Source organism: Physeter macrocephalus, chromosome 9 (assembly GCF_002837175.3).
Source record: "Physeter macrocephalus isolate SW-GA chromosome 9, ASM283717v5, whole genome shotgun sequence".
NCBI classification, from domain to species: domain Eukaryota; kingdom Metazoa; phylum Chordata; class Mammalia; order Artiodactyla; family Physeteridae; genus Physeter; species Physeter macrocephalus.
This window is the reverse complement of record NC_041222.1, coordinates 11,611,171-11,626,239: the sequence shown is the minus strand read 5'-3', so window position 1 is coordinate 11,626,239 and position 15,069 is coordinate 11,611,171. Positions and strand designations below refer to the sequence as shown.

Genomic DNA, 15,069 nt, shown 5'->3' with positions numbered 1-15,069 from the left:
ATATGTCTACAGCCACACAGAAAGTTAGTGCCAGGATGGGACGGGGGCTCAAGCCTGCCAGCTTCTCATGGAGGTCTCTGCACAGGCCATGTGGTCCCCTTAGGCACTAACACACCCCCGGGCACCTGGGCACAAGGGACAGAGAATTTCTGAGCAATAAACAGAGCATGTTGCTTCCCCTCTTAGGCCTCGTCTCTACCTGCAGAATGGTTTCTAGGAGACCCTCTGGATCAGATCTTTTCATGGTCTGTGACCCTGCTCTCAAAATCCTGGCATTCCGTGTGGGAGAGCCCCTCCTCCCCTGTGGCAGGGAGCTCAGGACACCCAAAAGCACATGATACAATAAACCCTCGGGCATCACCTGCTTGCCCTGGACCCTTGCCTGGGACCTGCCCACTTCTTGCCCTCTCAGTCTACTCCACTCTCTTCCAAGTTTCATGGCCTTTGCTCATGGTATTCCCTCTGCCTGGAATGTTCTCCCCTCCAGTTTCAGCCTGGATCACTACTGCTGGTCCTACATACCTCCACCTAAACATCGCTCCCTCTGGAAGCCCTCCCTGATACCCCACCTGGTCATTTATCTTTCAGTCGCCTCCCTTCTTCCCTTCCAAGATCTGGCTGCCACCAATGATGACCCATGGTGTGATCTTTGATCAACGTCTCTTTCCCCGCTACCCTGTATGTTCCGTGGTGGTAGGGACTCTGCCACTTTGGTCCAACCACGCACTCAGTGCCTGGCACATTCCCTAACACACAGGAAGTGCTCAACAGATACTGTGGAACCAGGAATCAATGCACGAATGGCTCAGAACCACTTAACAGAGCACATTAAAGATAGGATGCCCAAGAGAGGGCGTAAGAAGCTTCTCACATGTTATCCTCCCACTGGTACCAAGGGTATAAAGCAGCTAGGGACAAAGAGGCTCAGAGAGGCACGGGCACCATGCCAGGGTCACAGAGGAGATCAGTGCTGAGCCAAGATAACCTTCTCAGGCTCCTAACTCATTTCACCCAACCTTTTGCTCCATCTGTTAACCTTCTCACGTGGAATGTTATCAGGCTGATATTCCTACCTGGGCTCTCACTGAGAAAGGAAGAAAGCATTTCGGACTGGCAGACTGGCCTAGTAAGAAAGGTATGAGATATTTACACATAAGAGATATTAAAAATAAGACAGCACGTAGTCTCTTCTTTCTGTAAAGCTGAAAATTTAACTGGAACAAAAATTCAGAGACTATAAGGATTCAGGAAAGGTAACCATGCAGCTGAGAGGCAGGGAAGACCAGAGGATTTCCCTGAAACCTTTAACGTAGGAGAGGGGAGTGGAAACGCATTGGAGGCAAAAGGGAAGAGGGTGCTCAAAGGCTAGAGGAGGGAATGCAAGGGAGATGTGATGCAAGAGGAATCTAATCTGGGAACCGCTGCTCACAGATTTTAGTCTTAGAAAGACAACTGGAGACCTTACACTTCTGGCCATGATGGTACGTATACCTGGTACAGGACTAGCCCTCCTCCAGATTCAACTGTAAAGCTGGACAAAATGCATGGAACGAGAATTTTCAGACTCTGAATGTAGATGGTGCAAGACTGTGATTCATGAAAGAAGACCTGCTGTGAGCCCCAGGATCACACCAGCTCTCTGCTAGGATAGACCCTCTGGACCACAGCACAGAGGTGGAGCTTGAAGGATGCATTGCAATCTCACTGATCTGAGAGACAGTGATCAGAGTTCAGGGCTTCTGAGGCAGCTGGAATTTACAGGGAAGAATAACAAAGAGGAGGAAATTGTGCAAAAAAACAACTCCAGAAATGGGCAGAGGGGCCTATTGAAGTCTCTGGCTGAACACCAAACTGTATTTGTGCAGAGGGAGCCTCTGAAAAGACTGGCAACCAATAGCTGCTGGGGCGGTGGGGGTGGGCGGGGAGCTGATTGAAGATTCAGAGGTGGCAAAAGGCAAGGAGATGTCTGAGTTCCACCTGCCAGAGGAGAGAATACCTCCAGCATTCAGTTGAGACCCAGAAAAGCCATGCCTCAGAAGGATTACTCTAACCCTAGAATAAGGACTGCTCTGGAACTGCCCTAACACAGCTTTAAAACAAGGCTTTGAAGTATCGAGTTGATCTGTAAGTAGATTAACTGCCTGCCAGAACAAAATTCAACACTGTTTAGAAGAAGACAACAAAATCCACACATTCAACAACATAGCATGCATCCACAATGTTCAGCACAGAATAAAAATTTATTTGTTAGGTGAAGCAGGAAAATGTGAGTAATAAGAGGAAAAAAAATCAACAGGAACATAAAGAAATAACAGGGATGATGGCATTAGCAGACAAGGACCTTAACACAGCTATTATAAATATGCTCAAACATTTAAAGGATAATATGAATATAATGAAAGAAACAATGTAAAAAGGAACCAAGTGGAAATTACAGAGATGAAAAATATGATAGCTGAAATGTAAAATTCATTTGATGGCTATTTCTAATGAAACAAATAAGACTGTAAAAGAAAAGATCAGTAAACTTGTATACAGGACACTAGAAATTATCCAAATTGAAACACAGAGGGAAAACAAGGCTGAAAAACTGAACAGAGCTTCAATTGATCTGTAAATATCATAAAACAATCTAATATATATGAAATTAAAGTCTCAATAGGAGAAGGAAGAGATTGGGGAAGAAAAATATTTGCAGAAATACTGGCTGAAAATTTTCCAAATCTGATGAAAAATATAAACCCACTGATCTAAGAAGCTCAGTGAACCCCAAACAGGATAAACACAAGGAAAACTATACATCATAATCAAATTGCTGAAAATTAGTAATACAGAGAAATATTTAAAAGCATTCAGAGAAAAGAGACCCATTAAATACAGAATAACAATCAGAATGATCTCTGAATTCTTATCAGAAACAACATAAGCCAGAAGATAAAGGAATGACATTTTTAAAATGCTGAAAGAAAAATACCTCAACCTAGAATTTCATATCCAAAGAAAATATCCTTCAAAAGAAAACGTGAGGGCTTCCCTGGTGGCGCAGTGGTTGAGAATCTGCCTGCTGATGCAGGGGACACGGGTTCGTGCCCCGGTCCGGGAAGATCCCACATGCCACGGAGCGGCTGGGCCCGTGAGCCATGGCCGCTGAGCCTGCGCGTCCGGAGCCTGTGCTCTGCAAAGGGAGAGGCCACAACAGTGAGAGGCCCGCGTACCGCCAAAAAAAAAAAAAAAAAAAAAAAAAAGAAAAGGTGAAATAAAAACACTTTCAATTAAGAGAATCTTTCATCAACAGACCTACAGTATAAGAAATGTTAAAGGAATCTCTTCAGGGAATAAAGGAAAAGCATAACATAGAATTCAGATTTATAAAAAAGAAAGAAAAATATGAAAATTTTAATATGTGGGTAAATATAAACGGCATTTTCTTATTTCTTTAACAAATAACTGACTATATAAAGCAAAAAGAAAAATTATTGGGTTTATAACTTATGTAGATGTATATGTATCGTAAGAATAGCACAAAGGACAGGAGGGCAGTAAATAGAAGTAAGTTGTTATAAGATTCTCAGATTATGTGTTATAAATTCATGGTAAACTGTAATACATTAAAGATGAATGTTATAAACCATAGAGTAACCACTAAAGAAAAAGGTATAGCTAGAAAGCTAACAGAGGAAACAAAAAAATTCTTGATTAATATTAAAGAAGGCAAGAAAAGTAGAAAAAATGAGGAATAAGAACAGATGGGACGCAACAGGAAAAATTATAATAAGATGGTAAATTTAAAATCAACCATATCAATAAATTATATTAAATGTAAATGGATTAACACCTCAATTAAAGAGCAGGGATTGCCCAACTGGATAAAGGAAGAAGAACCAACTATATGTACACACTTCATATATAAAGACACAGATTAAAAAGATGAAAAGAGATTTATCATACAAATACTAATCCTAAGAAACCTGAAGTGGCTATATTAATATCAAATAAAGTAGATTTCAGAACAACAGGTATTACCAGAGATTTAAAGGGGCACTGCACAATTTTAAAAAGGGTCAATTCATCAAGACATAATGATCCTCAGTGTATGCACCTAAAAACAAAGTTTCAAAATACATGAATCAAAAATTGACAGAACTAAGGAGAGAAACAGCATATCCACAATTATCATTGCAGATTTTAATGCTTCTCCCTCTACTTAATAGAAGAAATAGATTTTTTAACCTATTGAGGATATGGGGAGGCGGAAGGGTAAGCTGTGACGAAGTGAGAGAGTGGCATGGACATATATGCACTACCAAATGTAAAATAGATAGCTAGTGGGAAGCAGCCGCATAGCACAGGGATTATTTGTAGTGAGGTGGATGGACCTGGAGTCTGTCAAACAGAGTGAAGTAAGTCAGAAGGAGAAAAACAAATACCATATGCTAACACATATATATGGAATCCAAGAAAAAAAAATGTCCTGAAGAGACTAGGGGTAGGATGGGAATAAAGCACAGACCTACTAGAGCGTGGACTTGAGGATATGGGGAGGGGGAAGGATAAGCTGTGACGAAGTGAGAGAGTGGCATGGACATACATACACTACCAAACGTAGGGTGGATAGCTAGTGGGAAGCAGCCGCATGGCACAGGGAGATCAGCTCGGTGCTTTGTGACCACCTAGAGGGGTGGGATAGGGAGGGTGGGAGGGAGGGAGACGCAAGAGGGAAGAGATATGGGAACATATGTATATGTGTAACTGATTCACTTTGTTGTAAAGCAGAAACTAACACACCACTGTAAAACAGTTATACTCCAATAAAGATGTTAAAAAAAAAAAAAAGCCTGTAAAAGTATAGGGTTGAACATTATTAACCAACATAACCTAATTGACACTATACTCAGGAAACACTCTTCCCAACTCACTTTATGAGGCCAGCATTACTCTGATACCCAACTTAGACAAGGACATTACAAGAAAAGTAAAATACACTGCTGGTTGAAATATAAAATGGCATAACAGTCTGACTGTTTCTTAAAAGTTAAACTTATCATATGATCCAGACGAGGTATTTACCTAAGAGAAATGAAAGCATTTGTCCATAGGAACACGTGCTCACAAATGTTCACAGCAGCTTTATTTATATCAGCTCCAAACAGGAAACAACCTAAATATCTAACCATAAGTAAACAGATGAAGGAAATTGTGGTATCTGCATCTAGACAGTGGAACACTACTACTCATCAATGAAAAGGAATGAACTACTGATATATATAAACATGGATGACTCTTTAAACAATTATGCTAAATGAAAGAAGCCAGACCCCACCACACTCAAAAAGAGTAGACACTATAAGATTCCATATTTGCAAGATTCTAGAAAATACAAACTAATCTATAGTAACAGGAAGCAGATGAGTGCTTGCCTGGGGTTAGGGAAGTGGTGAGTGAGGGATTACAGAAGGACATGAGGAAACTTTTGGGGGTGATGGATATGTTTATTATCTTGATCGTGGTGATGGTTTCATGGGTGCATACATAGGTCAAAACATCAAATTGTTTACTTTAAATAAGGTACTTTATTGAGTGACAATATACATCAATAAAGGTGTTTTTTTAAAAAAACACCAGAAATATTTATTTTCTTGATTATGAGCATGGTTAACCAACCACTGATTGAATTTGGGGCGCTATCCTAATCCTAGGACTGTAGTTCCCTGCCACTGAAGGGTCAGTTTGGGGAGTGAAATAAAGCCAGGTAAAATTCTAGGGAATTTTAGATAGAAGTAATCAGAAAACACATGCTTGAAAGCAAAGCAAATTAACTCTACAAACTGCCCTAGGTCTCAAAGCAATTTAGATGCCTTTCCAAGAAAAAGAAGCTCAAAAAAAGAAGTCATTCTTCTGGAAAAGAAGAAACATCCCAACACTGTAATGTCCTTTAGTTCATTTCATGGTTTTCTGATAGTCAATGTATTTTAATAGAGAACAGACATGGTGACTTATTTAAAAAAAAAAAAAATCAATCCATGTAATTTACCACATTATCAGAATAAAAGATAAGAATCATAGGATCATCTCAACAGATGTAGAAAAAACACCTAACACCAATTTATGATAAAAACTTTCAGTAAATTAGAAATAGAAGGTAACTTCCTCAACTGACAAAGGGGCATCTATGAAAACCTATTTTAGCTAACATAATACTTAATGATGAAAATGATCATACTTAACGATGAAAAACTGAACCCTATGATTGGGAACTAGGCAGAGATATCCACACATTTCATTTATTCAGCATTGAACTGGACGGTCCTAATCAGCATAATGGGGAAGAAAGAATAATAAAAGGAATACAGATTAGAAAAAAAGAAGTAAGGCTGTCTTTATTAGCAGATGACATCAGTATGTACAAGAAAAATTCTGATAAATTTAGAAAAAAGCTAATAGAATAAGTGAATTTAACAAAGATGCAGGATACAAATTCAATATATACAAAAATCATAGCAACAAAAACTGGAAAATAAAAAAAATCACAGTAGCATCAAAAAAACCCATAAAATACTTAGATATAATTTAATGAAATATGTGCAAGACCTCTGCTCTGAAAATACAAACTATTGCTGAGAGAAATTTAAATAGACCTAAACCAATGGAGAGATATACTATGTTCATGAAGTGGAAGATTGACTATTATTATGATGTCTATTCTTCCCAGATAGGTCTATAGATTCAGTGTAATCCTAAACAAAATCCCAGTTGGATTTTTTTGTAGCAATTGTCAATAAGACTAACATTTATATTGCAAGGCAAAGTTCCTTGTTTTAAGAAAAATATTCTTAAAAATACCCAAGGTTGAAAAACTGAGAGTACCTGATTTAAGATTTACAGTAAATAAGACCATGTTGGCACCAACACAGGCAAATAGATCAGTGGAACAGAAATAAACTCACACTTACTTACACATTCAACTGATTTTCAACAAAGGTCTCAATGCAATGTAATGGAAAAAGGACAATCTTTTCAACAAATGGTGTTGGAACAACCAGACAGTCATATGGAATAAAGTTAATCTCAAATCATACCTCTCATCATTCACAAAAATTAACTTAAAATGGGATCAGAGACTTAAATGTAAAAGCTGAAAGTATAAAGATTCTAAAAGATAATAAAGGAGAATATCTTCACCACCTTGAGGTAGGCAAGGATATCCTGAGTAGAACTGAGAAAACACTAACCATAAGAAAAATTGATAAATTAGACTTCATGAAAATGAAAAACTGCTCATCAAAAGATACTATATGAAAATCAACAGTCACACCAAAGACTGAGAGAAAATGTTCACAATATATACATTTGATAAAGACCCTGGATCTAGAATATATAAAGAACTCCTCCAATTTAACAATAAAAAGACAAACAACCCAACCAAAAAAAAATGGGCAAAGGACTTAAACAGTTTCCCAAGTACAATACACGAATGGCTAATAAGCAAATGAAAAAGTGCTCAACATCATTAGTCATCAGGAAAATACAAATTAACACCACAATGAAATACCACTACACACTCACCAGAATAGCTTCCTACCACCAAATTGTTGGCAAGCATTTTGAGCAAGTGCAACTCCCATCTGTGGCTGGTGGGAGTGAAAGGTGCTACAGTCATCTTGGGAAATGGTTTGTCAGTTCTTAAAAAGGTAAACATACCCTCCCCTATGACCTATCAATTCTACTCCCTGGAATTTATCCAACAGAAATGAACACAGAAAGCCTAGTACAAGCATTTTCATAGCAGCTTTAGTCATAATAGCCTAAAACTGGAAACAATTCAAATGAACAAGCAAATGGCTCAACAAACTGTGGTACTTGCACACAACAGAATATTGCTCAGCAGTAAAAAAAAGAATGAACTGATATATACAACTTGTATGAATCTGAAAAACATTTTGCTAAGTGAAAGCAGTCAGATCCAAAAGAGTACATATTATATGACTCCATTTCGTTAGACCTCCTTCCAGTCAGCCTACGTCTCTCTGGATGCTCTCAGGAGACCCAGGGTCTCTCAGGCCTGTCCCTGAGTATCACTTGATGAAGCCATCAAGTCCAGCCCCCAATTCCATATAGAACCCATGGACATACAAATATCTAGATCCAAAGGCCACTGGAGGGGCTATTTCTTGGTCGGCTTTGGAGAATCAATCCTCTGTTGCATCTAGCCTAAATCTCTCACTCTGTAATTTTAAACATAGATGATCATAGAGTCCCTAGACTTCAGTAATAAAGAAGAGATGCACTCAACAAACAGATGCAGAAAGAGAAAGAGAGTTCACAATAGAGAGAACAAGAAAATGAGGAACAGAGAAAGAGTAGACAGCCTTTCAGGAGAGAAGTACCTGGATGTTAGGGAAGTAATCAGGGTACAAATGAAGCACCCCTTCCTGCTGTACCAGCTGACATGTGATGCAGGAGAACTTCATGGTTAAGAGTATGGGTCTGGAGGTTGCCTGTCAGGGTTCAAGCCAAGCTCCTCCTATTAACTCCATGACCTTATTCAACTTGTTCCAGCAAGAGCCATTTGGGGAAAGAGCAGAAACAGCACTGAAGGTTTTCTCCAAAGGCTGAAACCCAAGCTGCAGGCTGGCTTTGCAACTAACACCTAACTGTAAGTGCATTCTGCGTAGCATCCCCTCTGGGCACCCGGCAGCGGGGCAGCTGCTGTTTCCCTGGAGAGCACAGGTAAGCAGGTACCCACACACAATTGCCCCTGTCCCTGCCCATGGAAAGTGGGATCCCCAGAGGGGTCTGAGCCATGGCGCTCAAGCCACAGCCCTGATGCTTCAGCACCAGCACCACGAGTGGGTCAAATGGATGGGTTAGTGCCCACCCAGTGTAAGCGATGGCCTCCCTCCCCCACATAGGACCTGGCCATGTGGGGGGCACTAAATAACCCATACATGCTTAGCATGGGTGGCAGGATAGGCTCCTGTAGTTGCGCCACTGCAGATGCCTGCCTGAGGGTCTCCTTATACTGGAGATGACTGGAATCCAGATCCCTGGGCTGAAAAGACCTCGAGAGCTCCCACAGGTGGGAAACCTGAGCTCAGAGAAGGGAAGTGACAGGTCCAAGGTTACCCAGCAGTCAGGGGCCAAGCAAGATGAGAACCTTAGCCCAGTATTCCACCTAAGGATGGGTGCTCCCGCCTACAGGGAGACCCCTCAGTCCTGCCGCTCTGCCCAGCAGGCAGGACTTCCTGGGGAAGCTACCTCCTCCGCCGCCTGAGCTCTGGACACCCCTCCCTGCCCACCTGAAAGCCCTCAGGGGCCCACATGCCTGTGCTGCTACAGCCGGTGCTCCAGGAGGTTGGGCCTCCCATACTCCAGGCACCCTGCACCCTGATGACCTTGCATAATCCCTTCCCCTCCCTGAACCTAAATCTTCCCATCCACAGACTATGGAGTGAGATCCCCATAGCTCTTCTGTGACAAACAAAAGCAGGGATACTCCCAAATACCTCTTTTTTTTTTTTTCCGGTACGCGGGCCTCTCACTGTTGTGGCCTCTCCCATTGCGGAGCGCCGGCTCCGGACGCACAGGCTCAGTGGCCATGGCTCACGGGCCCAGCCGCTCCGCGGCACGTGGGATCTTCCCGGACCGGGGCACGAACCCGTGTCCCCTGCATCGGCAGGCGGATTCTCAACCACTGCGCCACCAGGGAAGCCCCCAAATACCTCTTACACATCCCGCCCTACTTACTGCCCTGCAGTGTGGTTAAGCCCCGCCCTGTCAGAACTCTGGCTGAGGACTGAGGGCCCTCTTAGCTCATATACTTGGGGATCTAAGGATACAGCCCCCTCTGACATCCAAAAGGGAAGCTGGGAAATCAGCTGCATCGGGAGAATGGAAGGCCAGGACGTCCCTGTGGCAAGGATCTTTAGAACCCTTTCCCTCCCAGGCCAGGGGAGGAGGGAGTGGTTGGGGGCCTGCCCAAGGCCACACACATGCCTGTGACTCCATGGGACTAATACCTGGGGGCTTCTGAGGCCGGCTTGGCACTCCTTCTGACTTCTTACCCTTTCTACCTCCAAGGGCAAAGCTGTCTTGTCTAACTGACCATCCTCTAGCCTGGGTTAGGCCCTGCACTGGTTCAGACTGAAGCTGCATTTCATGGTGCTGCCTTGGGGGTGGGGACTCAGGAACCACATGATTTGGAGGTGCTTGGAAGAGGTGAGGACAAGGCTGCTGAAGGACTTGGGTGAATGACGTCCACCCTTCCTAACCCAAAATCCACATGGGCCCAGGCCTCTGAGACCACCGGGGGAGGACTCAGGCTTTCCTGGCTTAAGGGTGGGGCTTTCCCAGCTCCTGCAGTCAGGTGGCCCCAGGTCAGACCTGGACACCTAGAGGCTGACCCAGAACAAGTTCACCTTTGCTTTCACCCTCCCCTGGCAAAACTCCAGAGCCTCAGCCTATGGCTGGCCCACCCTTCCCTCAACCAGAGAAGGTACTCACTGATGGGGGCGTGTAAGGCCACATGCTCCTGGTAGGGCGTGTAGTACTTGTACTGCTTTCCGCAGAATTCACAGGTATAATTGCCGGTTTCTGTCCAAGAAGAGAAGAGTGTGGGAATGGGTGCTTGTTCCCATCCGGAAGTAGCAGCTCGCTCCCTCCCCACAAACCCCTCCTCATTCTGGGACCACCAACTAGAATCAGGAGCCCCCTTGAGTCAGACCGCCAGGGCTCAAATCCCAGCTCCTCTATTTCAAGCTGTGTGACTTTAGGCAAATCTAATAACCTCTCCGTGCCTCAGTTTTCCTATCTGTAAAATGGGGCAATGATAGGACCACCTTATAGGATTGCTGTGAGGATTAAATTTGTATGTCACATGCTTAGAACAGTACCTGGCACACACTGTCCTCCTCCATCGCTCCACCCCCAGGCCCCGGCGCTCAGGAAATGTGTGGTGTCCTGAGTTGACCTCCAGTGCCAACCTCTTTATCAGCCCCTTTTCAAGCCTTGCCCTCTGCAATGGCCACATGTGGGTCACACCTTGTCTCCAGGGCCTTCCCTGCCCCCAAACACCCCCCACCCCCTGGCAGAAGGGGTCACGTCTTCCTCTTGGGTCCCACCGGACTTCATCTTTACCTCTCTTTTGGCACTGCCTAACTTCTTTCTTCTTAAAAATTTCTGATGTAATATTGTTCACTGGGGGAAAATTATAAAATACTGATAAATACAAATACAAAATTTTAAATATAAGAGAAACTTCAATCATCTATAATCCCCAAAAAAGAGTAGCAGCTACCCCATGGGGTGGAGCATTCACCTGGCCACTTGCCCCAGACCCCACCCTGCACTCCCATCTCATCTCTCACTGACGTCAGCCGTCTGGCTTCTAAGGGCCTTGAATTAGCCGGCCCTGATCTATATGCCATTTGTAACCTGGTGCATTCAGTCAACAATATTTTGTAGACATCTTGCTCAAATCAATAAACATCGATCTCTACTGCATTTATTGGCTGCCTGGTTCCCACTGGACTTTGGAATTTGCTGAGCCAGTCTCCTAAACCAGAGGACATTGAGATTGTTTCAAAATTTCTCCCTTATAAAAGAAATGCTGTGATCCATATTCTCGTAGAAATTTTTGCACATCTGCTCATTATTTTTGCACACCACTGCAAAATAAAGATTATTGTTCATAATCTTTGCACATATTTCCTCAGGATAAATTAAGGGTCTGCATTTTTAAGGCTTTTGATCACCACAGCACCAACTACTTACTGAAAGGTTGGGCCAATTTTCGCCCCCATCAGAAAGCTCTCAAAATGACTGTTTCCATATACTGTAGCCAGCATTAAGTACTATCATCTTCTTACTGTGCCTGACAGGGAGAAATACATTGCACTGCTGATTTTATTTTCCATTTCTTTGAGTTCTAAGGAAGCTATTTTTGAGAATTAATGAACTACAGTTTTTCTTTTGTGACTTTCCTATTTGTGTTTACAGTCAATGTTTCTATAGGCATGTTTACCTTTTTAAAATCGCTAAGAACTCTTATAGATTAAGGGCATCAACATTTCGTTCGACATGTTACAAGTATCTTTTCTCAATTGGTTTCTTAGTCTGTTTATGCTCTTTTCTTGCAATATAGATGCTTTAAAAATTTTGGTAGCTGAATAATTTTTGTTAACTGATTCATGACCACTGGTAAAGATATATTATTGCTCTTTGTAGGCTCTGAAGTTGTTAGATCAACTGTATTAATTGTATTATTCAACCTCTATATAACCTTTATTTCTCTCCTTGCTCTGTCAAAGACTAAATGTTGTGATCAATCCTTCCAATTCATTGTGTTTCTGAATTTATTTTGTATATTTAGATATAATGTTGTTTGATGCAGACAGGCTCATGAGATCAAAACCTCCACTTTGAACCATATCCTTTGTTAACATTACACTATTTTCTAACACAGCAGTTCTCAAAGCGTGGCCCCTGGGCTAGTGGCATCAGCATCGCCTGGGAACCTGTTAGAAATGCAAATTCTCAGGACTTATTCGAGACATTCTGAAAGAAAAATCCTAAGGATGGGATCCAGCAAACTGTGTTTTAACAGGTCCTGAAGAAAATCCTGAAGTGTTAGAAAGTTAAGAACCACCACTCTAACTTTTAATTACACTGTTTTATTAGTTCGTCTGGTATTATTATTAGTTCTTGATAATTACTTTGTTAGATCCTTCTACTTGTTCACATGTGCCTAGAGCCATTTCCCTAAATTTTCTTGTACTTGCATTCATCAAACAGGTACTGTGCTAAATGCTGGCGCAAAATGTTGAGCAATGCTCCCTGCCTTCAAGGAACTTACAGTCTCAGTCTGGAAAAGGAGAAAGAAAAATCAAATAATCACACAAACAAATCTAAAACTGCAACCACAATGGGTAGTCTTAAGGAGCCATGGTGCTATGAAAATCCTAATAGGGAATTCAATTTAGTTAAGGGAGTAGTAAAGAGCTCCATGGGAAAGAGAAGAGTAAAAGATAAGGAATTAACTAAGTATGTCTCTAATAAACCACTCATAATTGGATTCTTTTAAGTTAACCTGAGAATCTTTGTCTTCTAATAAAGGAAATTATGCCATTTGCTTTTATTGCTATTACTGACTTGGTTTTACTTGTCTTATGATTCTTTTCTTTTCATCCTATACCCTTTCTGGTTTATTCCCTTAGTTTTCAGTTGTTTGATGTATGAACTCTTTTCTTTGCCTTTCCATTATTCTCCAATATTCCAGCATTTTCCAATATTTTCCATTGTTCTAGACAGTCCATAAGATACATTTCTCTAATTTTTATAGTCAAGCATGAAATGATATTTTCATATCTATTACCATTGAGAAAGGTAGTTTAACTCAGTGCCTTTAAACTTTAGCCTAAATAAGAATCATCCATAAAGACTGTTACAACACAGACATCTGAGCCCCACCTTCAAGATTCTGATTCCTCAGGTCTGGTGTGGGGCCTGAGAATTTACATTTTTAATAAGCTTTTAGGAGATGCTTATGCTGCTGGTCTGGGGATCACACTATAAGCAGGACTGGTTTAACCTACTTTATTGTATCCTTCACCTATTCCTTCCTTCCTGGTTTTTAACATTCATTTTTAATATTTTAGAATGATCTTTTTTGCATTCAATTTTATAATCAGATTTGCAACATTTTAATCTTACTTCTAGTTTACCTGGCTTCAGTATTCACAAGTCCTCTTTTACTATGAATTAATGCCTCATAATTGAGCCCTTAAATGTGTTCAACCACTCAGTTCACTGGAGTACATCTTCAAGTAATTTTTTGAAGTTGGGTATATAGGAGAAATAGCATGTTTTTGAGCCCTTGCCTTTTTTTTTTTTTAACACATAAATCACAATTTGTCTAGATATAAAATTCTTAGATTACACCTTTTTCCCTTCAGAACTTATTCCATGATCTTTCAGCATTTAGTATTGCAGGGAAGTCTGATGCAAGTCCACCTTGAAATCATTTGTAAGTAACTTGCTTTTTTATTTCTAGGTACCTGTATAGTTTTCCCCCTTATATTTTATAGTTTAAAGAGCCACTAATATCTATTTAGTTATGGGTCTTTTTTTATTGATTCTACCTGACATATAGGTCTTCCTTTAGCTGAGCAATTTTTTCTTCTATTGTATCTTTGGAGTATCGCTTCTGTCCCACCAATTATCTGGAACAGTTTCCCCATTCTCCATATTTATCATGTTTTCTGCTTATTAAGCTCATCTGTTCAAGTTTGTCCTTCACATTATTAATTCCATTTCTGCACATCAACTCTGCTCTTTACTATCTACAATGTAGGTTTTAAATCTGTTCTTATATTTTCTGCTTCTCTACAATTCTTCCCATCTCAATCCCCTCTCTTTGCCTTTTCATCTTATCTTGTTGCTTTTTCACCATACAGCTTCCTTTTTTACAGAGGTCATGCTATGGACTGAACTGTTGGAGATGGGGCCTTTGGGAAGTAATTAGGTTAGATGAAGTCATGAGGATGGGGGTGGGGTCCCTCATGATGGGATTAGTGCCCTTATAACAAGAGGCACCAGAGAGTTTGCTCTCTTTTTCTTCTCACCATGTGAGAGTACAGCCAGAAAGAGGGTCATTGGACCAGAACTCAACCATACGGGCACCCTGATTTTGACTTCAGCCTCCAGAACTGTGAGAAAATAAATTTCTGTTATTTAAGTCACCCAGCCTATGGTACTTTGTTATGGCAGCCTGAGTGAACTAAGACAGGTCATATTTTCTCATACTTGACTGTGGTTGCCAAACAGCATTTCCTTCTAGACTCTGTGGTAGATCATTTTCAGAGGTATACTCTTCCTCTAAGTCTCTTAAATTCCTTTCTTGTCATGTGGAATTTTCATAGTTCCCAAGTTTTATTTTCTTATTTTTTTTTTTTACCTTTCAAGTCACTCTTCCTTATCCAGGTATAAAACTCAAGTTAACCTATAAATAAATCCAGATTTACACTGTTTCAATAGACTTGAACGAATTGTCCTCAATCATCCCCCCATTATCAT

The 15,069-nt window shown here is 41.2% G+C and overlaps 1 protein-coding gene across 1 annotated transcript in view; it reads right to left on the bottom strand.

The window, feature by feature from the left end:
- Positions 1-15,069, bottom strand: part of ZNF618 (zinc finger protein 618) — a 187,857-nt gene that overhangs the window by 22,637 nt on the left and 150,151 nt on the right. Inside the window, exons 10-11 of the mRNA XM_055087371.1 lie at positions 11,134-11,193; positions 10,501-10,590 (exon numbers count right to left, since the gene is read on the bottom strand). Of these exons, the coding sequence (XP_054943346.1) occupies positions 10,501-10,590; positions 11,134-11,193 (150 nt within the window). The remainder of the gene's footprint in view (positions 1-10,500; positions 10,591-11,133; positions 11,194-15,069) is intronic.